This window comes from the organism of the source record quoted next, unplaced genomic scaffold, assembly GCF_019419815.1.
Source record: "Pyrus x bretschneideri cultivar Hongxiangsu unplaced genomic scaffold, Pyrus_bretschneideri_v1 Contig6, whole genome shotgun sequence".
Taxonomy (NCBI): Eukaryota; Viridiplantae; Streptophyta; class Magnoliopsida; order Rosales; family Rosaceae; genus Pyrus; species Pyrus x bretschneideri.
Window position 1 is genome coordinate 2544106 of NW_025999798.1, and position 17708 is coordinate 2561813.

Below are 17708 nucleotides of genomic sequence, written 5' to 3' on the forward strand. Positions count from 1 at the left end.
ATAAATAAGCAAAATGTTGGTTGTGTGAAATTACATTATTGCCCACAGTTCCTATTTATGTTCAATTTTACTTAGAGGGTTAGGATGATAATTTCATGGGCTTTTAGTCGACAATGAAAATTTTATTAATATTTAGATATCTAGATAATTATTACAAAAATAATAATAATGCATGCATCTTTCATGGCAAACTTACTTGATAAATAATCGAAATTATTTACTCTTTATTATCATCTAAAGATTACATATGTAAAAAATTATTCACCTCGAAAATTTTTTAGTCATTCAGATGCATAAAACAAATTGACCGCTCATTATAGGGATGCTACTTGATACCAAAATCGTTAATTGTCTTAACATGTACGGATGACTAAAAGATTTTGAAATTGAATGATTTTTTTGCAGAAAATGGATTGGGTAATTTGAATGTTTATACTCTCAACCCTCGATCAATTTGGCCAATTAATCTTATCGTCGACTGCTTTGAATGTTTTTGTAGTGCACAGCTACCTAGCACCAGATAAAATACTGGACACATTTGACAGTTGTGTCTGAAATTAGTGTCCAAATAGGGTCGCAAAGATGATGAAAAAACGTTAATGTAGTGCAGCTAAGCACGAGCTGTTTTCTTCTTTTTTTTTCATTTTTTTCATTTTTTTTCATTTCTTTTTTTAAAGAATTCAATACTATCGTACAAGAATTGGACAGTGTGAATTCAAGGTATAACAATAAAAGTAAAAATTCAAATCAATTTAGGTCATTCAATAGTTGTAGCATTTAATGTTTCATAGCACAGATTAATTTTTCTCCCTTTTGTTAATGTCAAGAGAAATTTTTCTTACCCTTAATGAACCGATTACCAAAATGATACAAGGGTGTGTTAAGATTGTTTATGAAATTGTCAAAAGTATTTTGTACAATCTAAAAGTGTTTCTTGTTACTTTTGACCAAGAAAGAACTACGTTTGGCATAACACCTGAAAACAGTTGTCGGTGGTAGAAGTGCTTTCTGAAAAATCACTTATTAAGTGTTTCAAATAGATTTTCAAGAAATACTTTGATTTCTAATAGAAACTTTTACATGTTTACAATAAGAAGCCCAAAAAGCATTTATCAGCATAAGACTGGACCAAGGACATCTATGAGAAGACCTAGCAACGTTTATACATTTCGTAAGAATATTTTCAACAAAAAATTTGGAACGAATAAAAACGCTTTCAAAAAACTAAATCAAATTCCCAAACATACCCTAAGATTGTAACACATGCTTTATGCATGGAACTTGTCAAATTTCATCAATTTTTCCTTTTCCCATAATTAAGATTTTGCACAGAAAATACATTTTGAATAACATGAACAGTGATAATTTGTTGTTATGGTATGGAAAACCAGAGAAAATTTTATCAAAAATTAATTAAAAATTTGAAAATGAAGGATCGGTAAGAAGATAGCGATTTTAATAAGAGTATATCGTTAGAAAGATAGCGAAGATACGCCGAGAGGTTCGGTATGATTCTAGCAACAATCAATTGCAGGGACGTTGCTAGCGTTAAAGCGACCTCCGACCGTGACAATCGCTAAATTATTACCGATCCTTCATTTTCAATTTAAAAATAAATAAATTTGTTAAATTTTTCTTTTGTTTCCTTTACCATAACAACAACTTATGTTGCATCTAGGTTTTACTTTCTGTACGTCTTATTACAAACACCGATCCAATAATCTTCACACTTCATACATCGCCCATGAACATGAACCCATCATTTCATCAACATATGATTTACTAATACCTTCGGAGGGAGGACGAGAAACCTAAATGCAATTTTAACGTAGCAATATTTAAGTTTATCACGGATAATTATATACTTTAATATGTACACGTAACAGCATGCAATTAATTTGTAATAACATCACTCTAACATCTTAGTTACATGTAAGTCCTCTTTAAAAATGAATTATTTGCTCTACTACATGAATTTTTGGTATCTTCGATATCATCACCTTAACGTCTTAGACCATTTCCAAAGGAGATTTCAAATTTTGAACATAAAATTTAAATTTTGACAACTTATGTGTCACTTTGACATCTTTTAAAGTTTTGTTCTTCAAATGATATGTCAAATTAAATTATTAAATTATTATTTTATAAAATAAATTATTAAATTAATTAAAATTTAATAAAAAACATTTAAAGTTTAATCAATAATCTGTTTACCTTCCTAGATTGAAAAGGAGAAAAAAGTAGGATAATTACATCGGTCAGCTCAACATTAATTATAAAAAATGATTAAACTAATTAAAATTTAATAAAATACATTTAATAATTAATAAAAAAAACATTTGAAGTTGCTGTCAAATTTGACAGCAACCTCTTTTGATGCCAATTCATGTCATTGCCACATATGATTTGGCACTTCAGTTGGAGAATATTAGTATGTTTTTTTTTACTATTATAGCTGATGTGTACATATTAACATGCTCTTAGTCACAATTTGTAAGGTTGGGTATCCCTAATGAATTTTGTGACAATGGTCATCAAATTCAACTTAACATTGTTGTCTCCAAGGAAAACCAGACAACTGGAGTTTAAAATATATAACTTCCTAGGCTTGGATTTTATAATAGTATCGCTGAGCTCATAGATTAGGATTTGAATTTGAAACTAATAATAATATAAAAATATATATATAAAAAATGGAAAGAAAAAAAACTAAAGAAGAAATAGTTGAAGCACTTGACATTGCATGGTCAGCCCAAAAATTAATCAAGGTGGGCTGAAGCCACCATGGTCCAACCTGTTCTACATCTACAACATGAACATTTTAAGAAGAAAACGCGTCGACGTTGGGAGAAAAACTTGAGGAGTGCCCGACACGAGTTCAGGGCCTACCTAAGTTTCTCTCCCAAGATGGTTATATAAAATTTACCTATTTGCTGAAGAAGCTGTGTGGTGGAAGGATCAGTGTGAGCAGAACAATATACAGCATGCTCCAATTGCAACTCCCAAATCTTGGTAATCCTTGAGATTTTAAGATTATGCTTTAGTCTCTTGCATCCTCCTACTTATATGCTTGTAAACTTTAATCAAATGGTTAAAATGATAAGGTGGGAGTCTAGACGAACCTAATTCGGAGCATGTGAGGCTTCATCTTGGGTTGTTGAGCACTCTGAATCTATACGCATTGATATTGTGCAATTATCCTGACCATTAGATTACGCAAGAAAGAAATCGATCAATCCGTTTGAGCTGATTGCTAATGCATTAGAAGAATTAGACAAGATTACTAATTATCACAAGTTTCACTGAGAAAACAGATTGTAGGTCAACTCCGTACCTTTCTATCACTTACTGAGATACTTAGAACAGTAGCTTCCAATTGAGGTTTTGAGGAAGCCGACTGTGGGGAACAACAGTTAAACTGCCAGTGCAATGTTAAACAAGATTATTCAATGCAGAATGACCAATCGATGAGTTTTTCAATTTACAACCAGTAAAATTCACTTGCCTCTGACACGCATGAGTCCAAGTTATTGTTCTCTTGTAAGTTGTTCCCAGCTGACTTGCACTTTTGAGATAGATGTGAAGCTGCAAGTTTTTGAAATGTCCATATAAGTGGAGTACATGTATACTTCAACTCTCAACTTTCTTTCTCTTAGAAAGAATAAGTGAAGTAAAGCAACCCTCGGAAGCAAAATTGTTTGCATCGAACATGGTATTTGAAGTGAGACAACATCTTCACTCACAGTGAGTGTATCATTTTCTGATACATGAGGTTCTAGAAGCAGAAAGGTTTTCATGACAAACCTGTATTTCTTCCATCGCCAGACCCGTAAGCCTTTTCTTGAGATTTTCCTGTATATTTCTGGACTGCATCTTCAATCCTGGAAAGTTAATAACAATGTTAAGTAAAAATTAATGAAAAACCACCCACTGTGCATCATTGCATTTGTTTATGATCTCTGATAAGAACGTATCTCTGCAATCAAGCATTCCTGTTTTCTACAACTTATGCATAGATGGTAAGAGTATGAGCACTACCTATTATCTTCCTTTGTCAAAATCATATTGCATCCTCCTTGGTGTTCCAGAATTGAGGAAAATACCCCTTTGTCCTGAAAAATAAATTGACGACAGTTCCCACAAGGAAGCAATGAGTGTCTTCACTGGAAGATCAATCAGAAGATGTTGGGGAAAGTTCTAAATGCATCACAAGAGGCAAAACCATAAAACTTAAGAAATCACACCATGTATCCATATACATTATATGTTAAATTGTTAATTGACCAATTGGAAATGTGGCGTTCAATAAAACTTTGAATGTGAATTCATTGAGTGAAAGCATGGCAGGTTAAACCTAAACTGAAACTTTTAAAACCAAACTGAAACTTTTTCTACCTCTTCATTCATACTTTTAACAGTGTCTTGAATCCTCCTTAAGATAATCCCCAAACTTCCAACTTCAAAATGCAATGCCTGATCATGGAGTTCATCAAGTAAGTTTAGAAGTCAATAGCAGAACTTGGTAAGGTCTAAACAAAAACAAAAACAATATGAAATTTAGACCTGTTTTTCTGAAATCAAATTCTGTATGACCGCATCCTTTGCTGATATAACTTTCTGAAGGTAAGGATGAGAAAATTTTTGGCTAAAACAGTAGACTAGTTTTACGAATCAATCGAACAAATGAATCTCTGATGCATGGATATATCTTCTATTTGTGTGTGGCTTGTATTACAAATTTTTGCTGCCTCCATCTGAGCTTCTAGTTCTGAGATGGCTTTATCCTTTCTCCGAGTCTCGTCTTCATAATTTTTTAGTTTGTTTTCCAGGTCACTGATCTTTTCCGCATAAATTAGTACATGGTCAATAAATTATTAGTGGTTTCAAATTTAACCTTTCCTTCAACAATTTAATAACGTAATTTACAACATCGAAGAATTGATATATAATGATAACTTGGAGTTACCAATAAATACTTTCTCTAATGTGGAAACAGTATCCAATTTGCTCTTTAAGCCTGCCACTGTGAACAAAGCAGTGAGTTAGGAGGGATCTGACGCTGCAACTTCAAATGGAATATAAGCATACAGTAAAAATTTAAAATGTTGCTTGCCTACTTCCTCTTTCTCACTAACAACGCGTTGCACATTATCCACGACTTTCTTTACCAAAATTGCCTCCTTTTCTATTGAATCGAATAGCAAAAGATGAGATTTTATCTTCTCAGATAGGAAAGCAAGCTTTCTGTCCCTGCATTGAATCAAGCGTTTCATTTCACAAGTGGATTCCTAAACATGAACCTGACACCAGTGAGTCATATTTCGGTTAAATAGGTTCGATACAAATTCATCGTGGGATCAAAAAACACTGACAACATTGCATGGTAATCTCTCGATGTCATAATTCCAACGAACCTGACAAGTGTTGACGAAATATTCCCTGGACTGGAGTAGGTTATGAATCGTTCCCTTCAACTCCTTTTGCCTGTTCTCTAGCATAGAATTGTCACTCTGAAGGTAACTCACCTGCAAGAACAAGATTCGAAAAACAAAAAACAGCTCAATTAAAACCAAATTTGGCTGTGATCTCTAACAAGCATTTCAACAAACACCTTCACCGCAAACATAAACAATTACATAATCCGACAAACCTCTCTTTCGAGTTTCTGTCGCAGCTCATTGGAGGAAGCCAATTCCGCCAGCAATTCCTGCAACTTTCTGCCGCATTCTTCCTCGGTTTGCTTTTGTTTCTGCATCCAAACACTCCGTCAATACGAACAAGTAAACTCAAATTGCAATCGGAGAGCAGCGATTGATTTTAAAGGGAAACCTGAATAAGAAGACGGAGCTGTTCGGCGGCGGAGCGTTCCCTTTCCTGAAAGTGTGAATTCACAAAGAATGGTGAGGGAAAGGGAGATAATGGAGGTGGCGGCGATGAGAAATCTTACTCGGAGTTCTCGGACTTCGGAGATCAGAGTTTGAAGCTGGAGCTTGAATTTGGAGAATTTCAGCAACTCCATTTCCGTCTAGTGTAAAATAATAAAATTGTTTGGATGGCCGCCGGAAAAATGGCCTTCACCGCTTTTAATTCGCATTTGATTTTCCCGCCACTGGAATTTCGCGTCTTTTTTTTTTTTTTTTTACGGTTTTTTCGTTTTACCTCTCAAATGACGCGAAATTTAACTTTTAAAAATCATCTAACTGTTAAAAATAATCCAAGTTTTAATTAATTACCTTATTGAAAAATTGGTTGAAGTGTGAACTCTCTCTTCTTTTATATATTAAACCAACATATGGCCACACACAAATGTCAATGTGTGTCATAATTTTGTATTTTTGTTTTTTAAATGGAAGGAGAGAGGAAGTGAGGGAGAGAGACCGTGGGATGGGAAGAGTGGGGAGAGAGCTTTGCTTTTGGTGAGTAAATTGTAGTAATTGTCTTTCAACTTTAATCAAATTGGAGCAATGGTCTCTCAACTAAAAATCTCTTACCATTGGTCTCTCAACTCATCAAAACATGTAGCTATGGTCCCTTTCGTCAATTCCGTTAAAATTCTATCAAAATGAGTTATGTTGGAATGACCACTGCTACAATTGTGTTAAAATTAAGAGATCATTGCTCCAATTGGATTAAAGTTGAAGTACCATTTCTTTAGTTGAATTAAAGTTGAGGGACCATTGATACAATTTTTCATATTTGCTTCTTGATTTAGCCTCACGTGCATAACACATAACTCATTTGACAGAAGTTTTAACGGAGTTGACAAAATGATCATAGATGCACGATTTGATGAGTTGAGGGATCAATGGTAATAGATTTTTAGTTGATGGATTATTGCTACAATTTACTCTTTTATTTATTTTTTAATTAAAATTGTGTTAGAATCACGTGTAGCCGTGTAGGCGAGGTATTGAAATAAATAAATAAATAAATATGCAAAGTGTTGGTTGTGTGAAATTACATTATTATCCACATTTCCTATTTATGTTCAGTTTTACTTAGAGGGTTAGGATGATAATTTCATGGGCTTTTAGTCGACAATGAAAATTTTATTAATATTTAGATATCTAGATAATTATTACAAAAATAATAATAATGCATGCATCTTTCATGGCAAACTTACTTGATAAATAATTGAAATTATTCACTCTTTATTATCATCTAAAGATTACATATGTAAAAAAATTATTCATCTCGAAAATTTTTTAGTCATTCAGATGCATAAAACAAATTGACCGCTTATAGGGATGCTACTTGATACCAAAATCGTTAATTGTCTTAACATGTACGGATGACTAAAAGATTTTGAAATTGAATGATTTTTTTGCAGAAAATGGATTGGGTGATTTGAATGTTTATACTTTCAACCCTCGATCAATTTGGCCAATTAATCTTATCGTCGACTGCTTTGAATGTTTACGTAGTGTACAGCTACCTAGCACCAGATAAAATACTGGACACGTTTGACAGTTGTGTCTGAAATTAGTGTCCAAATAGGGTCGCAAAGATGATGAAAACATGTTGAGAGAAGAATTCAAAAACTTATCACATATGTTCCCCATCTGCTTCTCCAGTTGGGCTGTCTGGCATTCCTCCATTTGATTTAATTTATCTTTCAAATAAGCAGGATTTACAGCTCTCATTTCAAACACAAAATTAATAATTCATAAGAATCTAGAAAATATGCATGTTTTTTTAATTGGTGGATAAAAAGGGTTACCAATTGGACTGGATATTTTGGATCCTAATTCTTCCGAATTTGGATCCTGTTCAGATGTTAGTATCGGAATCTAAGGATCAAGAAATTCGAGCATTTCGTTTGTATGAAAGAAAAAGCTAAATTCTTAGTTTACGTAAGGTGGTCAGCTAAATGAATTAATAGAAACCATCAGATTTAATTTCAGTGATCCGAATTGTCTACTCATTGGCTCCAAAAAGTGAGATATGTCCAATTTCCTCAGGACTAGGATTCACTCCCATTCTCTTTCCATTTCCTTCAATCTCCTCCTCTCACATTCTTTATTTTGTCTTTCTCTTTCTATAAAAAAAAATTAATATAAGATGTTGACGTAGTTTAACCGTTACCATTTAAATAGAAGGTGAGAAAAAAAGATAAGGTAGATAATCCTACTTCATTTCCCCACTACCTACTATCTATCTTCCAATTATTATTAGCCAGGTGTCTCGTGGGCCACACATCATTTCAGTGGGCTTAAAAAAATATGGTCGAATTCAGGACTCCAGTTTATGTACTTTCATTCCAGACGACACTGCAACTGTGATATGTATCATGTATGCCCTCAACCAACTAAAGTCCAAATTGTTAATGTAGTGCAGCTAAGCACGAGCTGTTTTATTCTCTTGTTTTTTTTTTTTTTTCATTTTTTCTTTTTTAAAGAATTCAATTCTATCGTACAAGAATTGGACAGTGTGAATTCAAGGTATAAAAATAAAAGTAAAAATTCAAATCAATTTAGGTCATTCAATAGTTGTAGCATTTAATGTTACATAGCACAGATTAATTTTTCTCTTTTTTGTTGATGTCAAGAGAAATTTTTCCTACCCTTAATGAACCGATTACCAAAATGATACAAGGGCGTGTTAAGATTGTTTATGAAATTGTCAAAAGTATTTTATACAATCTAAAAGTGTTTATTGTTACTTTTGACCAAGAAAGAACTACGTTTGGCATAACACCTGAAAACAGTTGTCGGTGGTAGAAGTGCTTTCTGAAAATCACTTATTAAGTGTTTCAAGTAGATTTTCAAGAAATACTTTGATTTCTAATAGAAACTTTTACATGTTTACAATAAGAAGCCCAAAAAGCATTTATCAGCATAAGACTGGACCAAGGATATCTATGAGAAGACCTAGCAACGTTTATACATTTCGTAAGAATATTTTCAACAAACAATTTGGAACGAATAAAAACGCTTTCAAAAAACTAAATCAAATTCCCAAACATACCCTAAGATTGTAACACATGCTTTATGCATGGAACTTGTCAAATTTCATCAATTTTTCCTTTTCCCATAATTAAGATTTTGCACAGAAAATACATTTTGAAGAAAATGAACAGTGATAATTTGTTGTTATGGTATGGAAAACCAGAGAAAATTTTATCAAAAATTAATTAAAAATTTGAAAATGAAGGATCGGTAAGAAGATAGCGATTTTATTTAGAGTATGTCGTTAGAAAGATAGCGACACTAAGCCAAGAGGTTCGGTACCATTCTAGCAACAATCATTTGGAGGGACGTTGCTAGCGTTAGAGCGACATTTACCCATAATAATCGCTACATTATTACCGATCCTTCATTTTCAATTTAAAAATAAATAAATTTGTTAAATTTTTCTTTTGTTTCCTTTACCATAACAACAAACTATCATCTTCATGTTATTCAAAATATATTTTCATTCCAAAATCTTGATTTTGGAAAAAGGAAAACTCGATGAAATTTGACAAATTGCATCCATAAAGCATGCGTTTTATGTGACTTATGTTTGAGATTGATCTCATAAGATGCATTTTTTTCATAACACGCTTTAACTAAAAGCAGAATAATTTTTTTTACAAAATATTTAAGTACTCATATTACCCATAATCATTTTAAAATTCTTAAAATATTACCAAAAGCGTTATTGATTTTATGAAAGCATTTTTATTCCTCTAAAATTGTTTGTTGAAAAAATTCTTAGTTGCATATGCTCTTATAAACTATGAATTGCTTAGACATTATGGGACCATGTAATAAATTAAAGGATATCTATGAGACAAACTAGCAATGGCTAAGCAATTCGAAGTTTGTATGAGCATTTTCAATTAAGAATATTTTCAACAAATAATTTTTTTTTTTAACAAGCGATATTATCTAACTAAGGGGTGAGAGAATAAGCTAAACCTTACAATGGGCGAGCCATAACAATGTAGTTCAAATTTGCCTTCGGCAAAAAAAAAAAAACCTAAGACCTCTCATTTACTAATGAAGAAGAATACCCTAGATCATAATACTAAGTAGTGTAATTGCAAATGCTCATATAAACTACAAATTGCTTAGCCATTGCTAGTTCGTCTCATTGATAATTTCAACAAACAATTTGGAACCGAAAAAATATGCTTTAACCAATAACGCTTTTGGCTTTTAAGAAGTTTTAAATGTTTATGAGTTATAAAGTACTTAAATATTATATATATAAAAACTTGTTGTGCTTCTAGTTAAAGCGTTTTATGAAAGAAAAAAATGCATCTTATGAAATTAATCTCAAACATGCCTAAAGATTGTATCATGTAAAACACATGCTTTATGCATGCAATTTGTCAAATCTCATCAAATTTTTCTTTTTCCATAATTTATTATCACTCACCAATTAAGAACAGGGTAGGATTTTCTTCCTTTCTATTCTCATCCCCTTCTCTCTTCTTCTCTCACACATTATTTTTTGTCTTATTGTCTTTATAAAAAAATATATATATAAAATGTTGACGTGATTTAAATAGGAGATGAGACAATGAGAGAAAGATTAGGAGGTGGGAGAGAATCCTCCTCCATTAAGAACACCGGCTGGTAATAAGCCCCAAACAACTACTTTTTTCAGCATTGAAAAATCCATCATTATCCATTATTAAGTAGGGACCGACCATTAGGGCAGATCAGATTAAATTTAATTGAAAACTGACAATCTATAAGTTCATATTAATTCCATAAAATTGTTCTTACATCTACACTTATCAAACACTTCAATTATCATCCAAGGCCAGTTAGGTGATCCAATTCTTTGTTGATCTAAATACGAGTCGTTAATTGGTATGTTATTTTTAAACGATCACCTAGTTACGTAGAAATTGATATTTTTATCAAGAGTTTTATCTTCTTCTTTTTATACAATTATCGTTTATGAAATTTGAATTTTAATTACAACAAAGCAGAGATTTGAGAGTAGTATCGCATCGTACGGTGCCAACCGTCTGTCTAGTTACTGTATAATACTGCTACATCCACCCAAAAGAGAAAAAAAGTCGACAGAAATTCCAGAGTACCGAAGCATCTGGCATAAAATGTGGTATGGTGATTTCCTTACCCTCTTATAGTATTTTTCCCACATGGCAGGCCGAATTGAATTAATTCCTTGATGTAACAATAAACTTCTGTATTTTGGTTTTCAAAAAGAAGAAAATGCAACACAAAATTCTAAAATTAAATAAAAAATGTTACAATGTTTATGCAATAAACACTGAAAATAGTCCTTCATTTATCACGTATTCATAATTGTAAGAGATATCGATATGAAGAACAACCATGCATGCCACATAATATGATAGTAAAACCTTCCCGATCAATCAATCTCAATATTACACTCATGACAAATCCAGACGCGAAGTTGTAAATGTTAATTCAGTGTGTCGAAATATCATTATTGATGATGATGACGACAACAGAAGTACATTTAATCTTTAGAAAGGCAGAGTTACCAAGCTCTTTTCCCCTGGCTTTGCTGGTAGCTATATCAATCGCATCGGATTGAACACAGACGACAAAAAAGGACCAGTATCGCAATCAGCACACATGATGAAATAGATTAACTGCACGAGTTGAATTTCTTGATCCAAGGTGTGTTTATTTGGAGCAAGGGCAGCATATCCTTTCCGGCGACTGTGTGTGCCTAACCAGAACTGGTATAGAAAGAGGCAAAGGTTCGGCACGACTTGTACTCGAAGCAATCCCATAACCATCAATACTGTCCGATGAGTTTTGACAAATGAGTGTTGCATGTACCAAACTAAGTCAGGCCAATGACACAACCTTTGTACTTCAGTTTTTTCTTTACCCAATAGTTGTTAAATGATAAGTACGTGTAATACAACCCAATAGCTGGCTTCAAATTCACGCGTTTACTTATGCTACAGATAGTCACACACGCGTTGATTTTGATCATTGATGCATTGTGAGCTTTAGATGCATAAACGGCCAATATCAACTCACAAGCATGCAAGATTGACCGTATGACGGTTGTTTATGGGTACTCATGCGTACAATAGCCTTTTTGAAGCCTCTTATTTTTTATTTCAAATACTAAATTGGGATAAAAGAATACTACCATTAGTTGCCTGTGTGTGCAAGGATCGATGCTGATTGTCATCCACGTATGCAAAAAAGGATCTTAAATATCAATAAATTATAAGTTACATGCATCAACGGTTAAGATCATCATTCGCGTGCATGTATGCACCTTATACATGATCATGCATACAAGGGATATTTTTTCAGTCAAAGCAAAGGGAAGCTTTTTTGGCGAGTGCTAAAGTCACTGTTACTGATTATTTTCCTCTAGAGAGGTAAATTCTCTGTGAAAGTTGGTTTGGAATAGAATTTCAACCCGATTGAGATAAATTGGGATGTTTGGCTCATAAGTTATTATAACATGATAAATTTTATAGGAAAAATTGAAAATTTTAACATGAAACGCTTTTAATTTTTTTTGTCAAATGTGATAATAAACGTTGTTAATCGTCATAAAGCACTTGAAGCTTTTCCAAAAGCTCATTATTAATAAGTGTTTTATAGTATATAATTGGTAAATATGGGACATCATTTGGTAAAATATGTGACACACTTTACAAATGGACATTTGATCTAGAGACACATAATTTTTATGATATTGAAGGAAGTTCTTATGTTCAAATTCTACGTACGTCTATCATTTAAAACAACTAAACAATTACATCAAATATTGTGATTGGATATTCCTGATGTAAATATTTGGTTAAAGATTGAGTTCGAGATTAATTTAAAAAAAAAAAAAAGCATCTAATTTTATTTTTTAAGAACTATATTTCCTTTTTGGGAAACAATGATGATGGTGATAGGCCAGCGAAGGCTGGGCCTCCATGCTGCCCAAGCTTCCAAAATTGGTCCAATTCTCCTCTAACCAAATCTAAAATTATAGATTAGTCAATTCTTTAATATTAATTACACCTTTAACACACATCATAATCATAACAATGATTAAACTATAGAAAACCCACTAACCCACCTTTTAGGGGATCATGAGCTACGTTAATAAAGCATTAAACAAGCCTAATCCATGCACATAATAATCAACATGTCGTGACCCGAGACCTCAAACAAGAGACTACATTGAACTTATACTTGGACGTAGCCGGAGAAAACTGGAGCTTGACTCCTAGTTGAAAATCAGAGTAAACGCAACGATGAACGAACAAACAGATTATAACACTACAAATATTATTGAAAATAAAAAAACACTACAAGATTTACTAAGAAGGTTACAAAATTCACAAGATTACATTGTGATTAACGTGTTATTTTACGAGTTACAAAAACATCTTATGTGTAAATTTTTATTCACAGTGGTGTTTCAATCTAATAATGCAATACTTTATATAAAGTTTTTACTCATATGTAAATTGCTCTTAAAAAGATACGCATTTTCCCTGCATCAAGAAGTTTTTCAATGCAGTTATTACATTATTAGTGGATATTAACGATTAGTTCATCTTATAATACGTGAATTTATTTAGTAATATCATACATCAGTTGTAAGAGTATTGTAACACAAGCCATCTAGAGCATTTAAATCAACACTTTAATTTCGTACCAAAATCCCTCAACTTGAATACGTACATTAGTGACATTTAATTTCGCCGTCCATTTTTATTGTAATACGTGACTAACAACCTAACAATAGTGAGACAGCTTAAGATTCACGGTTATTGTAATATTCCGTTTCAATGAGTACGTGGCATCGTAGTATCAACAGTAAGACAATGCATTCGTGTACGTGACCGTGATTATTGATCCAATGTCTCCCCACCGTCAGTGTGATTGACTGGGATTGCACTTTGATCGGACGGTGGAGAAGGGAAGTGAAGGTTTACATAAAGAATAGTGAGAGAGAAGAAAGGGACAGAGAAACGCTGGAGGCTGCGAGAAAAGCTCTCACCGTAAGCGACTTCGTTTCGCAGCTCCCGAGGCCGCTGTCGATGAAAAAACAAGTTCTTTGCGTGGAGGAAGACGAGGAGAGGCGCAGTGGAAAGAGAAAAGAAAGAGTAAAACTCTCCAGTACGCAGTAGGCGCAGTGCGCACCAACGACCTCCACTGTCCAAGGAGTTCACGCACAGCACCAAACACTTTCTCTCTCTACATATCTCTCTACTTATTGCGACCTCCCTTTCGACTTTGAGATTTGTTTGAACTTACTATTTGAATCCGGCGAATGCGAACGTTAATCCGAATCCAAACCCGAACTTGAACCGTATCGGAGTGTGAAAATGGATCCGCCGACGCTCGTCAACGAGTGCTCGTTCCCTAACGCCAATGCGACGTCGTTTAATCTCTCGGAGATCTGGGAGTTCCCGATGAACGGAAGCGGCGCGAGCGCCGGAGATTCCGGAGGAGCGTTGGGGCTGCGGGGGCCGAACTTCTCGCAGAGTTTCGCGCAGTTTGGGGACGTCTCGGGCGCGATTCGGGACGTCTTGGCCGATAGTGATCCGAATACGATGAGCTTGGACCACCGAGGCAACCACGGCGGCGGACATGGCGGTGCCTCGAGGAAAAGGCGTGACGCCGACGCCGAGTCTCCCAAAAGCAGTGGCGATATTGGCGCGGTATTTATATTTTTCCTTCATTCAATATATAATTCAATTGTATAATTGCTTAAACTCGGATTAGCTTTTTGCTAATTATAGCAAACTATTTCTGTTTACTGTTTTTTCTAAAGTGATTTTCTTTGAAATTTCTAATGATTTTATTTGAAATTTCTAAATCTGCACATCTGTGATTGGAAATAGGCCATTTCTTTAATTGAACAATTTCTAAATCTGCATATTTTTGGTCCAAATTTTGTTTTGGCAGAGTGATTGTGATGGGAAACGGCTTAAAGCATCGCCTAGATGCAGAGATGAGAGTGCCCGTGAGTCGAAAGCCGAAGCGGAAACCAGTTCAGGCAAGCCGGCGGAGCCAAATGCTCAGCCGCCTGATCCGCCTAAGCAGGACTACATACATGTCCGAGCTAGAAGGGGTCAAGCTACTGATAGCCACAGTCTTGCAGAAAGAGTAATTTACGTCAATTGTCCAAGTCCTTTATTTTCGAATAATATTTTAAACTACTCTAATTTACAGGCCGGAGATTAAACTCTAGCGCTGTTATTTTCAGCTAACTTATATTAAGGGATATAATTCGAGAAACGGGACACAAATCAAGCATGTATAATCCATAATAATTACCTTTTGTTCACATTACTTCATCGTCGATTTTTGATGAATTTTCGAACAATCTTCTTGAGCTATTAAATGATAAGTACTGAATGAAAATTTGGAAATATGTGGTGGACAGGCTAGAAGAGAGAAGATAAGCGAGAGGATGAAAATTCTCCAGGATCTGGTCCCTGGTTGTAATAAGGTACGGTACGGTATGGTGTACCCATACTTTTCATATATTCATCTACTAGTCAATACCCAGTTGCATCTCAATGTGTTAGAAATCGCCTCATGGATTTTTTTCAATTTTTATTTTTTACTGAGTTGAATTTTTTCGTGTTTTTGCGTAAATTTATCTCCTAGTTTGCATCAGTACTATTGAGTTTTTTTTGAGCCTTGGATTAACATGGTAGAAAACTGCTGATTACAGTATGTTATCTGATTCAGGTTATTGGAAAAGCACTGGTGCTTGATGAGATAATTAATTACGTCCAATCGCTACAGCGTCAGGTTGAGGTATGAATCTTGCAGTTTTTCTTCATTTTTACGATGAATTTTTCAACATGTGAACTTATGCTCGAGCACTATCAATGTTTGGGATGTTGCAGTTCCTGTCGATGAAGCTTGAAGCAGTTAATACAAGAATGAACCCCGGCATTGAGGCGTTTCCTTCTAAAGAGGTAAGTCCATAAGATTATGTGCAGTTGTTGGAGTTTAGAATCACTTTCACGTCGCTTTTTTCTTTCTTCGAACGCTTCATTATATAGTACCTTCTTGTTTTCTTTTTGCAACTTTTTTCCATGTGCCATGTATTATTGCACACATGAAATTCATCATGCTGAACATATACATGTCAGCTGATGTTCTATGTTTAGTCTTATTTGAAAATCGGTAAAGTAAAACCGAAGCAAGAGGACAGCCAAAAGTTCCTCAAGTACTTCTTTACTTGATGTGAGGTTGTGCGTCTGTGTTGTTATCCATCGTTGTCTGTTTTAACGAGGGAAGACCACATTTCTGTGTTTTGAAGACCACGGTTTTCGTACTCTTTCATCAGAACTTCGTTGAGAATCTTGAGATCCACACGCATTTCTCTTTGATGAAGCTACGCGTGTCGATTAAAATAGGAATCCATGAGTTAAGAAACAAAAGATGAAAAATTCAGATGTGTTGGTGGGATTTGTTTCATTCCTCTATTTTATGAACTGTCATTCTCATAACGGATCAATTTGTATTGTTTCAGTTCGGTCAACAAACATTCGATGCTGCTTCAATGGCTTTCGGTACACAGCCTCCAAGGGATTATAGCCGCGGCAATTCACCCGAGTGGTTGCATATGCAGGTTGGTGGTGGTTTCGATAGAGCAACATAGCCTAGAAAACTCGTCTTCAAATTGGGAATAAAAGCGCAAAGGGAACGCTTCCTCCTTCAGTAGCTGTCGAAGAAGTATACTGCATTATGTTAAATCAACGAACATCTCCATCTGTTCGTGTGTCGGAAAATCGAACTTCGAACATCGTATATCATCCCTATAGCAGGATACACATTCTTCTCCGTATAAATACCTAAGCGAATACCCCGGGGGCAATTAGTGACGTTCTTGTAAAAGAATGATGCTTGTTCTATATTTCTTATGCTCCCACGTCTTGTTTAAACGTTGTTAGAACATTGATGATTTGTTATTAAGCTGAAACTACATTAATTAAATAAAATTAATTAAGCCTCTGCTCTCTGGACGTCCATTTTCTTGCTAGGCTTTAATGTTTTGATGAAGTTTACAACTTTAGCTACCATCCTTCATTTCGATGCAAATACATTTGTTGGGCCTGTTAAGAAAGAAAATGGAGACATTTGTTAGGCCCAAAGCCCAACAAAACAAGAGTTGCACAAAGAAGTTGGCCTCGTTACAAATAAAAGGGAAGAGTGTCAATTTGAACCCCACTTCTTATTTAAGGTCATCTCAATTTTTATCTATGGGGACGGATCAATGTCACTATTTTTTTACAGAATTTTTGGCATACTTTTTTATGGAATTCACTTCGTAATGTATTTCAACAATTTGAACTGTTTATATTTTTATGTATTTTCTTAAAAATCATGTCTACAAAAAATCATCAAATCTGAAACCATCTGACTGTTAAATAATGGGTTTAGGGTTTTTTTAAGTAAAATCATATTCGTCAATTTTCTTCACTACAAATGAATGTCTTAATGATTTTGGATTTGTCTAATTTTTTGCAAGAAAGACGGTTCAGATTGTTAAGAGTACATTTCAGAGTGGGCCTCACAAAACGTGTGCCAAAAGCTGTGTAAAAAAGTGGTGCCATGGATTCGCCACTTTTATCTATATATTGTTTTTTTTTTTTTTAACAAACAATAATATCTATACTAAACAAAAAGAGTAAGTTTAACCTCAGAATAAGCTAGTAATAATATTATTATAAAAATTAATTTTTTTCTAAGAACACCCCCGTATGTTCCCGAACTACCGTT

The 17708-nt window shown here is 34.1% G+C and overlaps 3 protein-coding genes across 3 annotated transcripts; 1 reads left to right on the forward strand and 2 right to left on the reverse strand.

The window, feature by feature from the left end:
- Positions 1-2856: 2856 nt before the first annotated feature.
- LOC125471246 lies at positions 2857-4108 on the reverse strand. The gene is made up of 6 exons (XM_048571462.1): positions 4039-4108; positions 3805-3881; positions 3506-3585; positions 3335-3418; positions 3123-3200; positions 2857-3018 (listed from the first exon to the last, which is right to left on the reverse strand). The coding sequence occupies exons 1-5, from the start codon at positions 4062-4064 to the stop codon at positions 3123-3125; spliced, it is 345 nt and encodes a 114-aa protein (XP_048427419.1). The 5' UTR covers positions 4065-4108; the 3' UTR covers positions 2857-3018.
- A 260-nt stretch (positions 4109-4368) lies between these two features.
- LOC125471365 (flagellar attachment zone protein 1-like) lies at positions 4369-6100 on the reverse strand. The gene is made up of 9 exons (XM_048571694.1): positions 5948-6100; positions 5830-5874; positions 5651-5749; positions 5415-5525; positions 5114-5288; positions 4957-5023; positions 4707-4833; positions 4564-4623; positions 4369-4473 (listed from the first exon to the last, which is right to left on the reverse strand). The coding sequence occupies exons 1-9, from the start codon at positions 6017-6019 to the stop codon at positions 4369-4371; spliced, it is 861 nt and encodes a 286-aa protein (XP_048427651.1). The 5' UTR covers positions 6020-6100.
- Positions 6101-13897: 7797 nt separating this feature from the next.
- On the forward strand, positions 13898-16940 carry LOC103950903 (transcription factor BHLH089). The gene is made up of 6 exons (XM_009362150.3): positions 13898-14626; positions 14874-15074; positions 15355-15420; positions 15666-15734; positions 15827-15898; positions 16459-16940. Exons 1-6 carry the CDS (start codon positions 14291-14293, stop codon positions 16585-16587), a joined length of 873 nt encoding a protein of 290 aa, XP_009360425.2. The 5' UTR covers positions 13898-14290; the 3' UTR covers positions 16588-16940.
- Positions 16941-17708: the final 768 nt, after the last annotated feature.